Genomic DNA, 17,310 nt, shown 5'->3' with positions numbered 1-17,310 from the left:
ACTTTTTGTGCCTGGTACCTATTATTGTCCCTGTGCCCATCAGACATACCTAGAATGAATAAGGCAGGGAGGCTGGAAGGCAGGCAGAAAGGAAAAAAAAAAAAAAAAACAGGGTCCCAGACACCCCTAGCCCGAGAGGCTCCAGCTGACAGCAGAGCCCCCTTTTCCACCCCCACATTCCCACTTCCACCTCGGCCAGAAAATTGCTCCCTCTGCAGCCACGCTGCAGCGCATCAACTGTGTCATCTGGAGGGAACTGGGTGTCGTCCGGCATCGCGCGGCGGGGCGGCGCCGGGGGGCCCGCCCTCTCGCACCCTGTGGCGTGTGGTGGTGATCCCTCGCAGTGTGCCAGGCAGCCTCCGCACCCCAGGAGGGCATGCACCCCTCCGCGGGCAGCACGAGCACGGAGCCCCCAGCCTGCGGAGTTGCCCAGGAGGCCGGGTGGCTCCTCCCCGGGGACCCTCCCCCTCTGGGGCGCGTCATTCTCCCCACCCCCGGGTCCTGACCCCAGGGAGCTGGCCTCGCTGGGACAGTTCTCAGCCACCTGCTCCAGAGCCGGGGAGCCGGGGCGCCGGCAGCCCGTGAGCCGGTGCGAGCGCCCAGAGCCCCATGGAGCTGCCGGCCAGCAACAGCAGCTGCGAGAACGGTGCGTGGGGCCGGTGGGGGCCGCGGGGACCCGGTGCACCTTGCGCTTTGCCTTCCCTTCACGCTGCTCCTTTCTTCCGCGTCCTCTCCTGCCAGGGGACCCCAAACGGGGCAGGGGGTTCGCGCTTGTCCCTCCACCTAGTTCTCAAGCCCGTCTTGGGAGGAGCAGGCTCCTGGCTGGCTTTCCCCCACTTTGGACCTGGGGGGCGGGGAGGAGGGGAAGAGGGGGGAGTGGGAGAAGGAGGCGTGGCTTGATTGATTGGAGCTGGTCCATCCAAAGGGTTGAGGGGAGGGTGTCGGGGCTTCTTTTATGTATAGTTGCTTTGGATATTAGTACCTGCCCAGGCCTGTCTCCCTGGGGCTCACCAGAGATAGGGGAGTGGGCACAGAGCCCCACCACCCCCAAATCCATATCCACCTTTTAGGAAAAAGAGGGAAGGAAAAACCCAGGAAAGGAAAAGGAAAGATGCTGAGCCTCATGCTCGAGTTATGAACCTGCAGAGTGGACTAGGCTCTTCACTTGCATTATCCCAACTAATCCTTAACACAGCTCTAGAAGGCAGGTAGATATTACCACCTCTGTCATCATCCCAGAGACAGACAGAAATTGAGGCTCTGAAAAGTCCGATGAACTTGCTCAAAGTAATACAGTGGGGATATGGAATATAAAACCAGGCTTCTTGGATTCTAAAACCTGTGCTCACACCACTGTGCTCACCCCATTTTCTGGCATATCTCCATTTTTCTACCTGTCTTGGTATTGCAGCCTGTGGAATATCCATGGTTTTCTAACTTCTCTTCTCCAGTGAAGCTTTCAAAACAGGCCTGTTGGGTGTTGGCTGTCTTTGGTTTTCTGAACAACAGTGCAGTCCATTTTCAGCCTCACCTTCCCCTGGGGATAAATATGTTCCGGTCCGAGCATATTCTAGGGGAGAGGTAGGGATCATCTGGCCCAGCATCCATTTGGCAGCGGCGCATCCTCCTCAGGATTGGGTTCCCTTTGGCCCTCAGCCTTCCCTCCTTTTCTTTCCCCCGCTATGGGAAGACTTGACTTGATGGAGGGCACTCAGCTCCTTGGGCACCTCAGGCCTCCCCCAAACTGCCAAGCCCACCCTTTCGCTCCACCTGCTGGAGATGTACCTTCAGGAGGGCAGGGGAAGGGCGTGGGGGTGGGCTTGGACTTCCTCTGAGGAGTTGCCTTCCTTGGCCGGCATCCTCCCAGCTCTGGCTGTTTTCCTGAACTCAGGGAACTCCCAGGACTTGACTCCTGTCCAAGTGGAGAAACAGGAGTGAGCAGTCAGGACAAGTCTGATTAAGGACCCAGATGGTTTCTCGTCTGCTCTTCTCTGGATTGTGACACAGGTGTGGGAAAGAGAGGTCTCCCACTGCAGAAGACGCCTGGGTGTCTCTGCTAGGTTCCAGACCCAGTTCTGCCTCCAGGCTTTTGTGAGACTCAAGCAAATCCTTCCCCATCTCAGGGCCTCTGTTTTCCCAGCTGAGAAGAAAGATGGTTAGATGGGCTGCTGCTATTCCATGCTTTCTCTGCTGTGGAAGCAGGGTCAACATTGCCCTTCCTTTGTTCCACCAAAATGCCACTCTGTGCTCCAGGTGTGCCAGAGCTAAAGCTGCCTCACCTTTTGGGCACTGAGGCTCTTCCAGTACAGGCCCAAAGGTCTAGCTTGGCCCAAGGGGAAGTGCTAGGCCCAGCCTTATATCCTTGGCACAGGAGCTTGGCTCTTTGTGACACACAGTTTGAAAAAGACCTTCTCCACCAAAAGTCACAAACTCAGATGCTTCAAGGGGCCGAGAACAAAACAACGATGACTGAGGAGAGCTGGGTATGGACTCTGGGGAATCGCAAAGATCGTGTCCTATCTAGGGGCAAAAACCCTGCTGAGCTGTGGCCAGCGGTTGCCTATGGGACCGCATACCCAGCGAGGTAAGCAAAGGCAGCCCTGAAGTGGAGTTTTTGTGGGAAATCTCCTGATTTTTAAATGTTAGCGGTGAGTTCATATTTTACAATAACCTTCAAGAGGCTGAGTGAAACCCAGCCCCCTTGCCGCCTGCTTTGTGAAGGGTATGTAGTGACTGAGAGCATGGACTTTGACATTCTATGCTCTTGAGAAATAATGCTGGTTTCACTGCTTATCACCAGTGTAGCCCCAGGTTACAGAGCTTGTCAGGGCCCCAGTTTCTTCAGGTAAAACCCTGGGCATCATCACTGTGCCGTTTCCATGACAAAGATGCTCCTGGAAAGTCCTGGAGTGGTGGGCCTTGTGAGTCCCAGCCTGTATTTTGTCCTGATTCCTTGAATTTGGGCACCTTCATTCTACTGACTCAGGGTCTGCCTCTCATGCCCAGGTTTGTCCTCTTGTCTTTGCTGTTTGGGCCAGAAGAACCAGCAAGAGTGTGCTGGCTGAAGGGCATGAGAACTGATGATTCTTGCAGACTCAGGGACTTGGAAAGAGAGCCTAGACAAAGCCTGTGTGGGATGGCAAGGACCCTGATTCCTCTGAGGCCTGAAGGAGGCCCCAGCCACTGACCATGCACATCAGAGGTCTTCGAAGTAAGACCTGGGATAGTTGGTTCTCATAGACAAGGATGCTGGTATTTCATCACCTTCAGGCCTCAGAGGGGCTGTGCACTCCAGCCTCGCTCACTCCTATTACTTGTAGGGACTCCCTGCTATGGCTGAAGTTAAGTATAAGTGAAGAAGCCTCTGGAAGGGGAGAATATGTGTGCTCCTGAGCTGTTGGAGGCCTCTGTGCCCGGAGGGTTGGAGATGTTTCCTGTGGAGGCCAAGAGGTTGGATTCAGTGATGCTTGAGAGCTGGGGGGACCCTGTTTGGTGTGTGGGAGCATCTTTCTGGCTTAGTGATGAGGTGCTGGAGCTCGGGAGTCAGACAGCCTGTGTTCTTAGGCAGGGTTCCTGACCTCTCATGGCCTCCGTCTCCACATCTATGAAATGGGAATCAAAGATAGTGCTTACCTGACATGTGGTTGGAAGAACTTGATGAGTTCATAAAATCCCTTGCCTAGAGTAAGCACTCGGTGAACCTTAACTGTTCCTTGTTAGTTTGGAGCCCGGGATGTGGATGGAATGTGGCAGTAGCTGAAGCGTGGAGTCTGAAACAGTGGCCCGTCCCAGTGCTTGTAAAGCACACAGATGCCCCCACCTAACTCTCACCATGCTCTTCCCAGGTTCCCTGATCAGCCTGTACTGCTCCTCCCAAAAAGTCCTGTGCCAGATCATCAGTGACCTCCAGCCTGAGGTGCCCAGCAATGTCACCTCCAACAGCTGGCAGGAGAGGTTCAGGAAGAACTACAGCTTCTATGTCGGTCTGGGACTGGCCATCCTGTCCAGCTTCCTCGTCGGCAGCAGCGTCATCCTCAAGAAGAAGGGCCTACAGCGACTGGTGGCCTCGGGTGCCACGAGGGCTGGTAGGCTCCTGAGGGGGCAGGTGCAGATGGGGTGTCGGGTGGCGAGCCCTCAGCCAGCCCTGTGAGCCTCTATTTGTGGGCCCACTGGAGCAGCTTGCAAGCTGGTCCTAGATGGGCACAAAAGGCCTGCTGTCCATCCCATTGGGAATCTCATCCACCAGCAGGAGACCTTCCTTTATAATCCAGCAGTTCGTGAGAACTACATGATCCGTTAATTGAGGTGAAGACAGGGAAAAGTCCCAGGGCCAAGACTAAGAAACCCCACGTCTAGTTCTGTTTTTTTGTTTTGGGCTGCACCAGGTCTTAGTTGCGGTACTTGGGAACTTTGATCTGAATGCAGGATCTTTAGTTGTGGCATGAGAACTCTTAGCTATGTCATGTGGGATCTAGTTCCCTGACCAGGGACCAAACACAGGCTCCCTACATTGGGAGCATGGAGTCTCAGCCACTAGACCACCAAAGAAATCCCCTGGCTTTATTTCTTACCGATTGTGTCATTGTAGGCAAGGCATAACTTCTATAAAAAATGGGAATATAAAACTTCTGCCCATAACAGTGTCAGGCAGTAATGTGTCCTCACTTCCTAGCAATCTGAGCTCCTCTATAGGCTACAGAAGAATTACTGAGTCTCTGTCCACTGGGATTTGCTTGTTTGGAAAATAAGATGTGTATCCATGAAACAGTTGTTGAGAAAAGGAATCCTATGTAAAAGAATCTTGCCATTTAATCAACATTCATTATGTCCCTACTGTGTGCCAGGTGCCATGCTAGACCTGGGGACACAGTGCCCTTGTGGGTCATTGGGTTGAGTGAGAGAGATAGGCTAGTCAATGAGCACTTGTTCTGTAGCATGTTAAGTGCTATCATGGGGAAAATGGTTTTTCCAGTAGTCATGTATGGATGTGAGAGTTGGATCATAAAGAAAGCTGAATGCCAAAGAATTGATGCTTTTGAACTGTGGTGTTGGAGAAGACTCTTGAGAGTCCCTTGGACTGCAAGGAGATCAAACCAGTCAATCCTAAAGGCAATCAGTCCTGAATATTCATTGGAAGGACTGATGCTGAAACTGAAGCTCCAATACTTTGGCCACCTGATGTGAAGAACTGACTCACTGGAAAAGACCCTGATGCTGGGAAAGATTGAAGGCAGGAGGAGAAGGGGACAACAGAGGATGAGATGGTTGGATGGTATCACCAACTCAATGGACATGAGTTTGAGCAAACTCTGGGAGTTGGTGATGGTCAGGGAAGCCTGGAGTGCTGCAGTCCATGGGGTCACAAAGAGTCGGACACAACTGAGTGACTGAACTGAACTGATGGCAATATTTTGGAGGAGCATGTAAATCTTAGGCTTGGAGGGTAGGGTAGGTTTCCTGTAAAGGCTAATTTGAGGAGCTGAGACTATATGACATTGAGATAACAAGGTGGGAGAAGGAGAAAGATGTAGAATTCCAGGCAGAAAGAACAGCATGTGCAAAGGCCCAGGGGTGAGAGAGTGTGATTGATATTAGAAGTTGCAAGTATCTCAGGATGGCTAGAGCATGGAGGGGTAAGAGATGGGGTGAGGGCCAGCTCATGAAAAGTCTTATAAACTAGGCTCCAGGGTTTAAGTGTAATTGTAAGTGATGAAAGTTTTAAGCAGGCATAAATGATGTAGTTCGATTTATGATTTGAAAAGACCCCTAGCTGCTGGGTGCAAAATGGATTTGGGGGTAAGACGGGAGGCTAACAGACAAGTTAGGGGAGAAAAACAACAGATCTTGGGCAAGGAAACTGCAGTGGGAATGGAGACAAGTGGTGGAGTCCAGGGATAGTTTTTGAAGGTACAATGTACTGAATTCGATGGTGCCTGGCTCCAAAGGGAGGGTGAAAAAGTGAGTCAGGATGACTCAGAACTCTCCGATTTGGGCAGCTGAGAAGATGATGGTGCTATTTTCTGAGATAAAGGATTCAGGAGGAGCAGGTTTATAGGAAGCTGATGTGTTCAGGTTTGAACGTGTCCAATTTAATGTTCTGCGGGACACTGAGCTTTGGAAGCAGACTCCTTGAGTACCAACTCTAGCTCCTGGTTCCTGGTGATGTGATCCTGGGCAAGAAAACTCATTTTTCTGTGCCTCAGCTTCCTCATCTGACAAACTGGGGATAGGAATAGTCCAGGCTAAAGGATTGTTGTGGAAATATGTCGTGTGTTTAGAGAGATACTTGGCATAGACTAAGCGCTAGTATTAGTATTACTGTGATCTAAGTGGGAGGGCCTGACACAGTTGGATACCCGGGACTGGAATCAGATGTGCTCCAAAAATGGAGAGCTGTGAGGTTTGGGGATAAAGTCAAGGTCAGCGGTCATTGCTGCTCTATCTCTATGGAGACTAGTGTTCCAAAGGCCGGAAACCCCCTAAAGTACCAGAAAAACAGCTGCTTGCACTCAGGAGAGAGCAGGGCAGGTATCATTGATCATTCAGAAAGGCAGCTTTCCTGGAATGAGTTTTTTTCTCCAATCTGCTATTTCGATACCTTCTGAGATTTCAACTCAATAAAATGCTCTCAGAGCTCTTAATTTTTATGGGAGATTCTGACTCCCTTAAGAACCTGATGAAAGCTAAGGGCTATCTTAGAAAAATGGGCATTTACAAAAAAAAAATTCAAGTTTTAGACAAAACTGTCTAAAACCCATCCTCCTTCTCCTCCTCCTCATCGCTAACCTTGGGTTTTGACTGTGTGCCAGGCTCTGAGTCCACCATGTGACCAAAGCAGACACAATTCTTGGCTTCGTGGAGCTTCCATTTTAGTAGGGAAAATGCCAGAAAATAAATAGATCAATTCAAATTATAGACAGTAAGTGTCACTAATGAGTGTGATGAGAGAAAAACCCAAGGGAGGGCATTTTAGGGAAAGCAGCGTCAAGTGGAGACCTGTAGAGTAGGTAAAGATACAGGCAAATATTGTTAAGAAGACTATTCTGAACACAGAAAAACACACACAAAGCCCTTAAGGTCAAAACAAACTCATCATTTTTGAAGAATGCAAAGACAGCCGGAGTGGCTAGACTATAGTAGGAAGAGTGGTGGGAGATGCCTTTGGAGAGGTGAGCAGGGTCACAACTAGGATCAGGCTTGTTAGGAATCCTGGTCTTTATCCTAAGAGTATTTTGAAGCCACTGGCCAGCTCTAAGCTGAGGAGTGACATAATTGTTAAAAAACCCTGGCTACTATGAAAGGAATGGATTATAAAGGCGCAGGATTGAGCTGGAGGAATCCTAGGAGGCAGTTGCCTCCACCCAGGCCAGAAGTAATAGTGCCTGGGAGTTGGGTGGTAGCAGTGGAGTGGACACGTGTAGATGCTGTTTGGAGACAGAATGTACAGGATGGACTGGATGCAGACAGTGGAGTAATGGGAGGGTCCAGTGTGATTCCCTGGTTTCTGGATCAAGCAACTAGATACGTAGAGGTGCCCCTTACTGAATTTCATTTGCGGGTTATTGCTGTTTTGGTCGCTAAGTCTTGTCAACTCTTTTGCGACTGTATGGACTGCAGCCCGCCTGGGATTTCCCGGGCAAGAATATTGGAGTGGCTTGCCATTTACTTCTCCAGGGGATCTTCCCAACCCAAGGATCAAACCTGCATCTCCTTCATCAGCAAGTGGATTCTTTACCATTGAATCCAGCCCTCATTTGGTGGGTGGGAGCATTTTAAAATCAAGAGTTCCATTTAGGACAGAGTTTGAGATGCCTGTGATAGACCCAAGAGGTGTTGAGCAAGTAACCGGATACACATCAGGGCTCAGAAGAAAGGATCAGAATGCATACATGAGCTAGGGACATGAGCATCCAGACAGAACTTCAGACTTTGGAAGGGATGCACTCGCTCAGCAGAGGGCCCAGAAGGAAGCCTGGAGGATGCACCACAGCTGCCGTGTACTGAACCATCGGAGGCTGGGGAGGAAAAGGAGGGAAGGAAAGGTGCTGGGACCGTGTGGCCAACCTCTAACTCAGGGCGCATTCCTTTCTACAGTGGATGGAGGCTATGGCTACCTGAAGGATTCAATGTGGTGGGCTGGATTTCTCACGAGTAAGTAGGTCCTTTCTCTCTCTCTCTTTGTTTTGGCTGTACCTGGTCTTAGTTGCAGTACACAGAATCTTTGTTCCCCAAACAGGGGTCAAACCTAGGCTCTCTGCTTTGGGAACTCAATGTCTTAGGCACTGGACCACCAGAGAAGTCCCTTGTAAGTGGATTCTTTGCTACTAAGGACACTGCCCTATTGATGATAGAGGCAGAGATGAAAGAAGGAATAGATGTCTCTATTGTGCAAAATATGCATCCAAGGCCCAGATTTCTAAGGGGGAAACCTTGATAGTCTTTGCAGGTAGAACATTTTACCTGGCCCCTCAGGTTACTTTCTCCATCCACAGTGACGTCTTTCATCCACAAAGCATCTGTCCCCAGAGGGGTTTGTACAGAACTGGTAATGATAAAGGTATAATTTCTCAACTTCCCCTGAAAGGCAGGGAGCTATGACTGCCAGAGTCTCCCAGACTCCTACAGGGCACAGCCCAGGACTCCTAACTCAGCTGTCCCATTCCACAGCAGTTGTTGGCTCACTTAGGATGTGACTGGTCTGCCACCTAAGGTTTGTCCAAACTTGCACGTTCACACATTTCCCCCCACTTTCCACCACCCTTTCTGGCTTTCAAACTCTAATTCTTTGGGTTGGATGGAGAAGTAGTGAGTTTTCTGTTTATAATCCAAGTCAGGTTTTGATCCCTGTCTTAGCCTGAGTTATCACATTTATCACCTGCTTTGAAAGGGCAGACCCAGATCATTCTCTATGAGCAGAGAGACAGGAGTCTGCAAACTGGAAACTCATGTGGGGAGAAGTAGACCCTTTGGGAATGTCTGTCTAACCACCTGCCTGTCAGTCTAGACTATCCACCACTACTCTGGGAAAGACAGCTCCATGGACCATTTGGTACCTGGAGAATCGATGACTGTGGCTGTTTCTTTATTTGATAATTCACATTTCCTAGTTGTTGTTGTTCAGTCACTGAGTCATGTCTGACTCTTTGTGACACGAGAGACTACAGCATGCCAGGCTTCTCTGTCCTCACCATCTCCCAGAGTTTGCTCAGATTCATGTCCATTGAGTCAATGATGTCATCCAACTGTCTCATCCTGTTGCTTCCTTCTCCTCTTTGCCCTTAATATTTTCCAGCAACATGGTCTTTTCCAATGAGTAGGCTCTTCGCATCAGGTGGCCAAAGTATTGGAGCTTCAGCTTCAGCACCGGTCCTTTCAATGAATACTCAGGGTTGATTTCCTTTAGGATTGACTGGTTCGATCTCCTTGCTGCCCCACTTTTTAGAACTTACTTTAATCATACAGACCAATCATTGGTCTGAGATACCCTTAACTGTGCTCAGGCTAGAACCCAAGAGACCTCTAGAACATGAAGGTGCCGTATGACCCTGGACTCTAGGCCACCTCCTTATCTTTGAAATGAGAGGATCTGGTCAGGATGGTCTGGGCCTGACCTTTAGATGAGATTCTGCAGGGAGAAAGCTTAAGGATCGGGATTGTAATGAATGCTGGTCGGGGATTCTGTGAATGGGTGAACACCAAACGAAGCTGTCTCCACCCACATTCATTTGGGCTGCAGATGGCGCATCAGAGCCACTGTGACCTCTTCTCTCCCTTCGTTTCCTAGTGGCTGCTGGGGAAGTTGCCAACTTCGGGGCCTACGCGTTCGCTCCTGCCACAGTCGTCACCCCTCTGGGAGCGCTGAGTATCCTCATAAGGTTAGTCCCCTCTCCTGCTCTCTCTGACTCCTTCACGTTTTCAGTTGATGTCTGAAACTGCCAAATGGGGTCAATCGCTACTTGCAGTCAGGGACCTGGGTCAGTCCCAGCTCCCGGAAAGAGGCTCTGCACTGGGGACTGCGTGCTGCCTGTTATTCTAGCATCGCTTCTACTGCCTGGTTAGTGAAGGGACAGGCCAAGCCCCATCCAGGGAAAGGGCTGTCCCTGCCACCAGGCTGAAGGTCTCATGTCAGTGTTTTGGTGCCCACACATTGAAAGTACAAGCCCTAGGTTAACTGTCCCTGAGTTCTAACCTTATCTCTGCCACTTTGTAGTTACAATACATGGTAGGTCACTTAACTACTCTAAATGTCAATTTCCCATCTCCTAAGTGGGGATGTTCATAATGCCTGCCTGAAGGCATAGCTTCAAGGCCTCAATGAGATAATGCACAGAAAGTGCACAGTACAGAATCGGCACTGAAGAATATCCATGGCTAACGTGTTTAGGGGTTTTGTTGTTGTTCTTGTTTAGTCAGTAAGTCGTGTCCAACTCTTGTGACCTCGTGGACTGTAGCCTGCCAGGTTCCTCTGCCCATGGAATTTTCTAAGCAAGAATACTGGAATGAGTGACCTATGCTTTCTCCTGGTATCTTCGCAATCCAGGTATTGAGCCCGAGTCTTCTGCATTGCGGCGATTCTTTACCAGTACACCACCTTTAATCCTCACAGTATCCCTACTAATTAGAAAGGAGGGGAGACCTAAGGCCAAGAGAGGTTAAGCATCTTGGCCAAGGTCACCCAGAGCCCCGGAGACTGAGCCAGGATTCCCTCCCAGGCTGTCTAATTTCAGAGTCTGGATGCTTAATCACTAGGCCATGTTTCCTGGAAAATGTTTGATGATTTTAAAGGTAACTGCTATTACATGTGTGTGCTTCCCATTGCCCTGTTCCTCCCAAGCTATAAGACCCCTCCTCTGTGGGGGTCCTGAGTCCCATTTGAAGCTGGCTCTGATTGTTGCCCTAATCATGGAGTCCTGGCAAGTGCCAGCCTACCACACCCAATACCTATAATTTCCTGTTTTGTTTTACCAGCTTGAAGATAATCTTGCAACATCTATACACTCAAAAGCCAGATAGAGCCATGACTCACACGGCATAGTTGGCTGATGTAGCTGTGATACCACTGTTGCATATCTAGTTAGTTTACAAATTCCCATCCCAGGTAGTTAGGAGAGGCAGGGAACCCTTTACTTTGTGACCCCTGCCTTTGCTAAGGCCACCAAATGCTGGTAAAAAGGCATCATGGGTAAGATGCTTTTGGAAGTTTTAGAGGAGAGATGGGAGACATTTAGAGGAGCTTAGACAATAGTCCCCTCTTTCCTGATCTCTTTAAGCAGGACTCGTGAAGCTTACTGGGTGACCTTAGGTCAGCCAACAGATTTTTACCCTAAAGTAATGCCACCCTTGAAAGCAACAGAAGCACGCCCCAGGGATCATACTTGTCTTGTCCCATTTCCCTCCCATCTTCCCTCACTTTCGCCAGCTCATTTGGAGGAATGAAAGTCATATCACCAAAGAACAGCAAGGAACTGGAGGTGTTTTGCCCAGAAAAGACTCAAGTCACAGTTCTCCTCAGTGAGATGTAGAGGGAAAAACCGTAGGCTTTACAATTAGACAGAATTTGAGCTCAAATTCTGGCTTGTCTCATTAGTTGTATGATCTTGCCGCCATTTAAGCTTCTATGGGACTCGGTTTTCTTATCTATTAAATGCACATAAGTGTATTTTTTACTTCTCAGAGTTGTAAGATGTTAGTGAGGTAATACAACTCTGAGAAGTAAAGAATATACTCCCATTTAATAGATGTTAGTGAGGTAATACGGAGAAGGCAATGGCAACCCACTCCAGTACTCTTGCCGGGAAGGTCCCATGGATGGAGGAGCCTGGTAGGCTGCAGTCCACAGGATCGCTAGGAGTCGGACATGGCTTCACTTTCACTTTTCACTTTCATGCATAGGAGAAGGAAATGGCAACCCACTCCAGTGTTCTTGCCTGGAGAATCCCAGGGATGGGAGAGCCAAGTGGGCTGCCATCTATGGGGTCTCACAGAGTCGGGCACAACTGAAGCGACTTAGCAGAAGCAGCAGCAGCAGTGAGGTAATAAATAGAAAGTTCCTAGCATAATGCCAGTGCAAGAGATGCAAGAGACATGGGTTCGATCCTTGGGCCAGGAAGATCCCCTGGAGTAGAAAATGGCAACCCACTCTAGTGTTCTTGCCTGGAAAATTCCGTGGACAGAGGAGCCTGGCGGGCTACAGTCCATGGGGTCACAGACTTGGACGCAGCTGTGCCTGCACGCATGCAGTGCCTGCTGATAAAGTGCTCGAGACGCAGTGCCTGTGATGGTCATGATGGTTGTTTATGCTAGCATATACAGATGGAAGAAGGGATGGATTTGTTCTGTATGGTGCAAGGAATAAGATATGGGACAAGTAGAAATAACCACATTTGGGTAATACCTCATAGAATGAACCTACAATGGATTCATCCACATTGTGAAGGGGTGAGTTGTTTGCCACGAGAGACATACAAGCCAAAGCTGAAAGCGTTTCACATTTGTTTGCAGTGTTACAGCAGATGTGCTCACTGGGTAGGAAGTTAGACAAGAGTGCTCTGAAGGGCTCTCCCAACTCTTCTGTTTGGGGATACTCTCTGTCTCTAAATGAAAGAAATTCACGTGGCTGTTGTCCATTCCTCCAGCCTACACTGTAGCCCTCCCATGTAAGTTTCTATTTCAGACATTTCCAAGGGGTCCAGAAAAGCTCCCACGTGGAAGAGCAGTGAGCCCTTGCTCTGCCCTGGCCTTTCTCCAGGATGCTGGGGCCAGCCTGGCTACTCTGAGCCCTTTCTCCTCTTCTGCACACAGTGCCGTCTTTTCCTCGTATTTCCTGAGGGAGAGTCTGAACCTCCTGGGGAAGCTGGGCTGTGTGATCTGCGTGGCTGGCAGCACAGTGATGGTGATACACGCCCCCGAGGAAGAGAAGATCACCACCATCATGGAGATGGCTGCCAAGATGAAAGACACAGGTAGGCTCCAGCTCCCCTTGAGCAGGAAAGCACCGGGGGTGAACCCTGCGGAGGGCTGACTGGGTTATGGCTGTCTCAGGTGCTGCCACCTGCAGGAGGAGGAGGAAGCAAGCCTGGGGAAGAAAACTGATGGCCTGGTACTAAGGCTAGTTTCAGGGTCCCAGTATGATAGGCGTTGATGCTGTTTAGTATGTAATGGGTACTGTTCTAAATGCTTTGCACTGTCTTTGTTCAAATACGATAGACTGGGTGGCTTATAGACAATAGACATTTTTCACAGTTCTGGAAGCCATCATCAGGTCCTTGATCAAGCCCTATAGATTTTGTTCATAGACATCACCACCAGGTGTCCTCACCTGGTGGAAGGGGCAGGGGAGCTCTCTGGAGTCCCCTGGGGCACTAATCCCTTCATGAGGGCTCTACGCTTACGCCTTAATCACCTCTCAAAACCCTCACCTCCAAATACTGTCACATTAGGGGATTAGGTTTCAATATATGAATGGGAGGGGGCATTCAGTCAATCGAGTATATTATCTCATTTAATCTCACCAAAAAAGCTCCTATAGGGAAGGTCCTATTATTATTCCTATTTTAAAGATGAAACTGAGATCTTGGGGGTTTAATGAATAACTTGTACAAGTTATTAAAAAGTTGTGTTGCTGGGACCAGAACCCATGTTTGATTCCAGAACCTAGATTTCCTTTTTTAACAACACAGATTTATCTGTTTATTTTTACTTATTTTTTATTTGGCCGTGCCACAAAATGAGCTTCCCAGGTGGCGCTAGTGGTAAAGAACGTGCTGCCATTGCAGGAGACATGAGAGACCTGGGTTCAACCCCTCGGAAGGGAAGATCCCCTGGAGGAGGGCACGGCGACCCACTCCAGTACTCTTGCCTTGAGAATCCCATGGACAGAGGAGCCCGGTAGGGTCAGAGAGAGTCAGACACAACTGAAGTGACTTAGCATGCATAGTATAAGAGGGCTTCCCAGGAGGAAGTAGTGGTAAAGGATCTGCCTGCCAATGCAGGAGATGTAAGAGATGTGGGTTTGATCCCTGGGTCAGGAAGATCCCCTGCAGGAGGGCATAGTAACCCACTCCAGTATTCTTGCCTGGAGAATCCCGTGGACCAAGGAGCCTGGTGGGCTATGGTCCACAGGGTCGCAGAGTCAGACACAGCTGAAGAGACTTAGTTTCCTGACCAGGGATAAACCCACACCCGTTGCACTGCAGGTGCAGAGCCTTAACCACTAGACTGCCAGGGAAGTCCTCCAGAGCCCAGATTCTTAATGTGACATCCCGCGGCCACGGTGGATGCTGGTGGCATCCTCCCAGCTCAGGTCCTCTCTCTCCCTCCCCCACAAAGGGTACATCGTGTTCGCTGTGTTTCTGCTGGTGTCCTGCCTCATCCTCATCTTCGTCGTCGCCCCACGTTATGGACAAAGGAACATCCTCGTCTACATCGTCATCTGCTCTGTGATCGGGGCCTTCTCCGTGCCTGCCAGCAAGGGTCTGGGCATGACCATCAGGAACTTCTTCCAGGGGCTGCCAGTGGTGCGGCACCCTCTCCCCTACATCCTGTCCCTCATGCTGGCGCTTTCCATCAGCACTCAGGTCAACTTCCTCAACAGGGCGCTGGACATCTTCAACACCTCCCTGGTGTTCCCCATCTACTACGTGTTCTTCACCACGACGGTGATGACCTCCTCCATCATCCTCTTCAAGGAGTGGTACAGGATGTCGGCCGTGGACATCGTGGGCACCCTCGCCGGCTTTGTCACCATCATCCTGGGTGTATTCATGCTTCATGCTTTCAAAGACCTGGACATCAGCCAGAGCAGCCTGCCCCACATGCACAAAAACCCACCTGCCACTCCTGCCCCAGAGCCCAGTGTCATTAGACTTGGAGACAAGAATGTCCTGGTGGACAACATGGAACTCTCCAGCACCCCATCACCAGAAGAGAAGCCCAAAGTGTTTATAGCCCATTCGTAAAGCCTGAGGTAGAGAAGTGAGAGGATGAGCCCTGTGGTACAGCCTGACTGCTTGATTTCAGAGCCACCTGGTTACTTCCAACAGAACTCTTACCATTGGGCTCTTTTCTTGAGACTTTGATTTATACCTCATCGCTGTTTCCAGGAGAAAAATCCCTACTCAGTGAGCAGTGGTGGTATAACTTCCTGGAAACACAGCCTCTGTGACCAAATACCCTACTTTACTTGGTGCCAGCAGGTCCCCTGGACCTCCCTTCCCACTTGTTTCCTCTGTGTTGTGGGCAAGAAGATCAGATTTGACCCATTGAATGTAGCGCAAGCCAGGAACTTCCCTGAAACGCTGGTCATCGGGAAGTTCTCCTCCTGAGACTGACTCACTGTTCCCAAGTCCAAGGCTGAAGTGCACCTGGCTCCCCGGGGCCCAGAGAGCAACTCGCCATGCCCCCCATCCAGAACCAGTAGACACACAACTCTTGGCAAATGTCTTGTTGCTGTTGCCACCTCATTTTCGGAGACGGAAACAAGACCTCAGCTGACCTTCTTACTGTGAAAGCCGCCTGATGTCTCAGGGAAACCCTGCCACCAGCCCCATTCCCAGAGCAGCCAGCCTGGAGCTTAGCATCTGCTTCCATCCTCCCCACCCCTACCCTTACCTCTGTGCTGTGCTCAGTTGCTTCAGTCATGTCCAACTCTTGCAAGCCCACCCCTCTGTCCATGGGATTCTCCAGGCAAGAATAATGGAGTGAGTTGCTATGCCCTCCTCCAGGGGATCTTCCCAACCCAGGGATTGAACTCACATCTCTTATGTCTCCTGCATTGGCAGGCGGGTTCTTTACTGCTGGCGCCACCTGGAAAGGCCCCTCTCTAGATGCACCCCAAGGAGTTGGTCACAGAGACATTCAGGTGGTTGTCCAAGAACTCAACACAAACAACCACCACAACAAAAGGTGCCTCCCAGCTGAGCTCTGCTGGCCAAGCCCAGAGTTTCATTCTGCCTTACTGTAAGAGAACAGCAGTTGCACCACTCTTAAAAGCAGCCTGGTTGTCGAGTAGAATGCACTTTCCTTTTCCTCAAGGAGTAAACCACAATATGATTTGGGGAGACGGGGAGAAGAGTGAGGAGCAGAGTCAGGATTTGGCAGAGAGCAGACACAAGCTCTCTGGAAACCAGAGGCTAACCTGTGTTTACTCTGGTGGCTGACCAAGAACCCAGGTTGGAAAGGTAATCTCTGGGTGCGTGTGTGTGTTTAAAATGCAGCATGCAGGATCTTAGTTCCCAGACCAGGGATTGAACCCATGCCCCTTGCAGTGGAAGCATGGAGTCTTAACCACTGGACCACAGGGAAGTCCCCTTCTGCAGTGGAAGCTCAAAGTCTTAACCACTAGGCTGCCAGGGAAGTCTCCTCTGGGTAACTTCTGGGCTGAAGTCTTGGAGGCTTGGCCAGTGGAATCAGCTTTGAACTTCAGTGACCAAGTAGGGGCATAAGCTAAGTACAGGGTGTCATTCTGGCCATGGACCAGATTGCCACCAAGTCCCCACTCCACTGATGAGCTGCCCACCCTGGGAGGCGGCATGCCACAACTGCTGCACCACCACCTGCTTTGGGGACTGCCTGTGGTCCCCCCACATTTGGCTGGAGGCAGTCAAAAAACCAAGAGCAGCTGGAGAGAGAGAATTAATATCGTCTCCCTTCCTGTCTTCTTTCCAGCAGTGAGAATGTGACAGTTGATTCAAGGATCACTGATACGGAGGTAAGGGAGTCAGTATATTTGTCAGGAAGGAAGCCCTGGCCCTCAGCCCCCTGAGCTGGTGTAGAGCCCCACTGTGTAACTCCATACCTGTGCCTGTGTTTATGTCCCGGGCCCTCAGCACAGCCAAGCCCAGGCCAAATTCCTGCTGGCCTTAGAGCGCCAATGAACAGACTGGCTTTCTGCATGCACTCCAGCCTCAAAGCCCCAATTTTGAATGACTGTGGATTTCTCTAACTAAAATCAATGCAACCCGTTGGATGTTGAGAATGGTCATGATCTGAGGGCCCTGAGAGTGTGGTCTGTGGGGTCAGTAATAAAGACCTCTGAGTGTGTTTACTTGATGCTTACATCTCGGCCCTCCTTGGACATGGAACAATTAAACTGGTTCTTCTAGTGCTGGGGGTGGTGGGGCCAGGCCAGGCCCCAGTCTCTGGAGTATTGTGGCTATCAAGGAGGTCCCGTCCCTCCAGTGTCTTCTGTAGCCCAGCCTTCACTAGAGAGGGAAAGGTTGTCTGGGGAACACAGTCCGCTGAACACTTCCGCACATCCCTTGGTTTTTCGTTGGTTTGTTTTTACCATCCCTTGTTGATGCCTGAGCCCTT

General features: G+C 50.2%; 1 protein-coding gene across 2 annotated transcripts; it reads left to right on the top strand.

Annotated features, from left to right (window-relative positions):
• On the top strand, window positions 280-17,044 carry NIPAL4 (NIPA like domain containing 4). 2 transcript variants are annotated; one of them, XM_018050110.1, is made up of 6 exons: window positions 282-646; window positions 3,846-4,085; window positions 8,095-8,151; window positions 9,785-9,875; window positions 12,802-12,962; window positions 14,329-17,044. In XM_018050110.1, exons 1-6 carry the CDS (start codon window positions 610-612, stop codon window positions 14,955-14,957), a joined length of 1,215 nt encoding a protein of 404 aa, XP_017905599.1. In that variant the 5' UTR covers window positions 282-609; the 3' UTR covers window positions 14,958-17,044. The 2 variants fall into 2 exon arrangements, with proteins under 2 accessions (XP_017905600.1, XP_017905599.1); XM_018050111.1 differs by lacking the exon at window positions 8,095-8,151 and having other exon boundaries at window positions 280-646.

The sequence above is a fragment of the Capra hircus genome, chromosome 7 (assembly GCF_001704415.2).
Source record: "Capra hircus breed San Clemente chromosome 7, ASM170441v1, whole genome shotgun sequence".
Classification (NCBI taxonomy): domain Eukaryota; kingdom Metazoa; phylum Chordata; class Mammalia; order Artiodactyla; family Bovidae; genus Capra; species Capra hircus.
The sequence above is the reverse complement of the archived record's forward strand: the minus strand, read 5'-3'. Positions and strand labels throughout refer to the sequence as shown.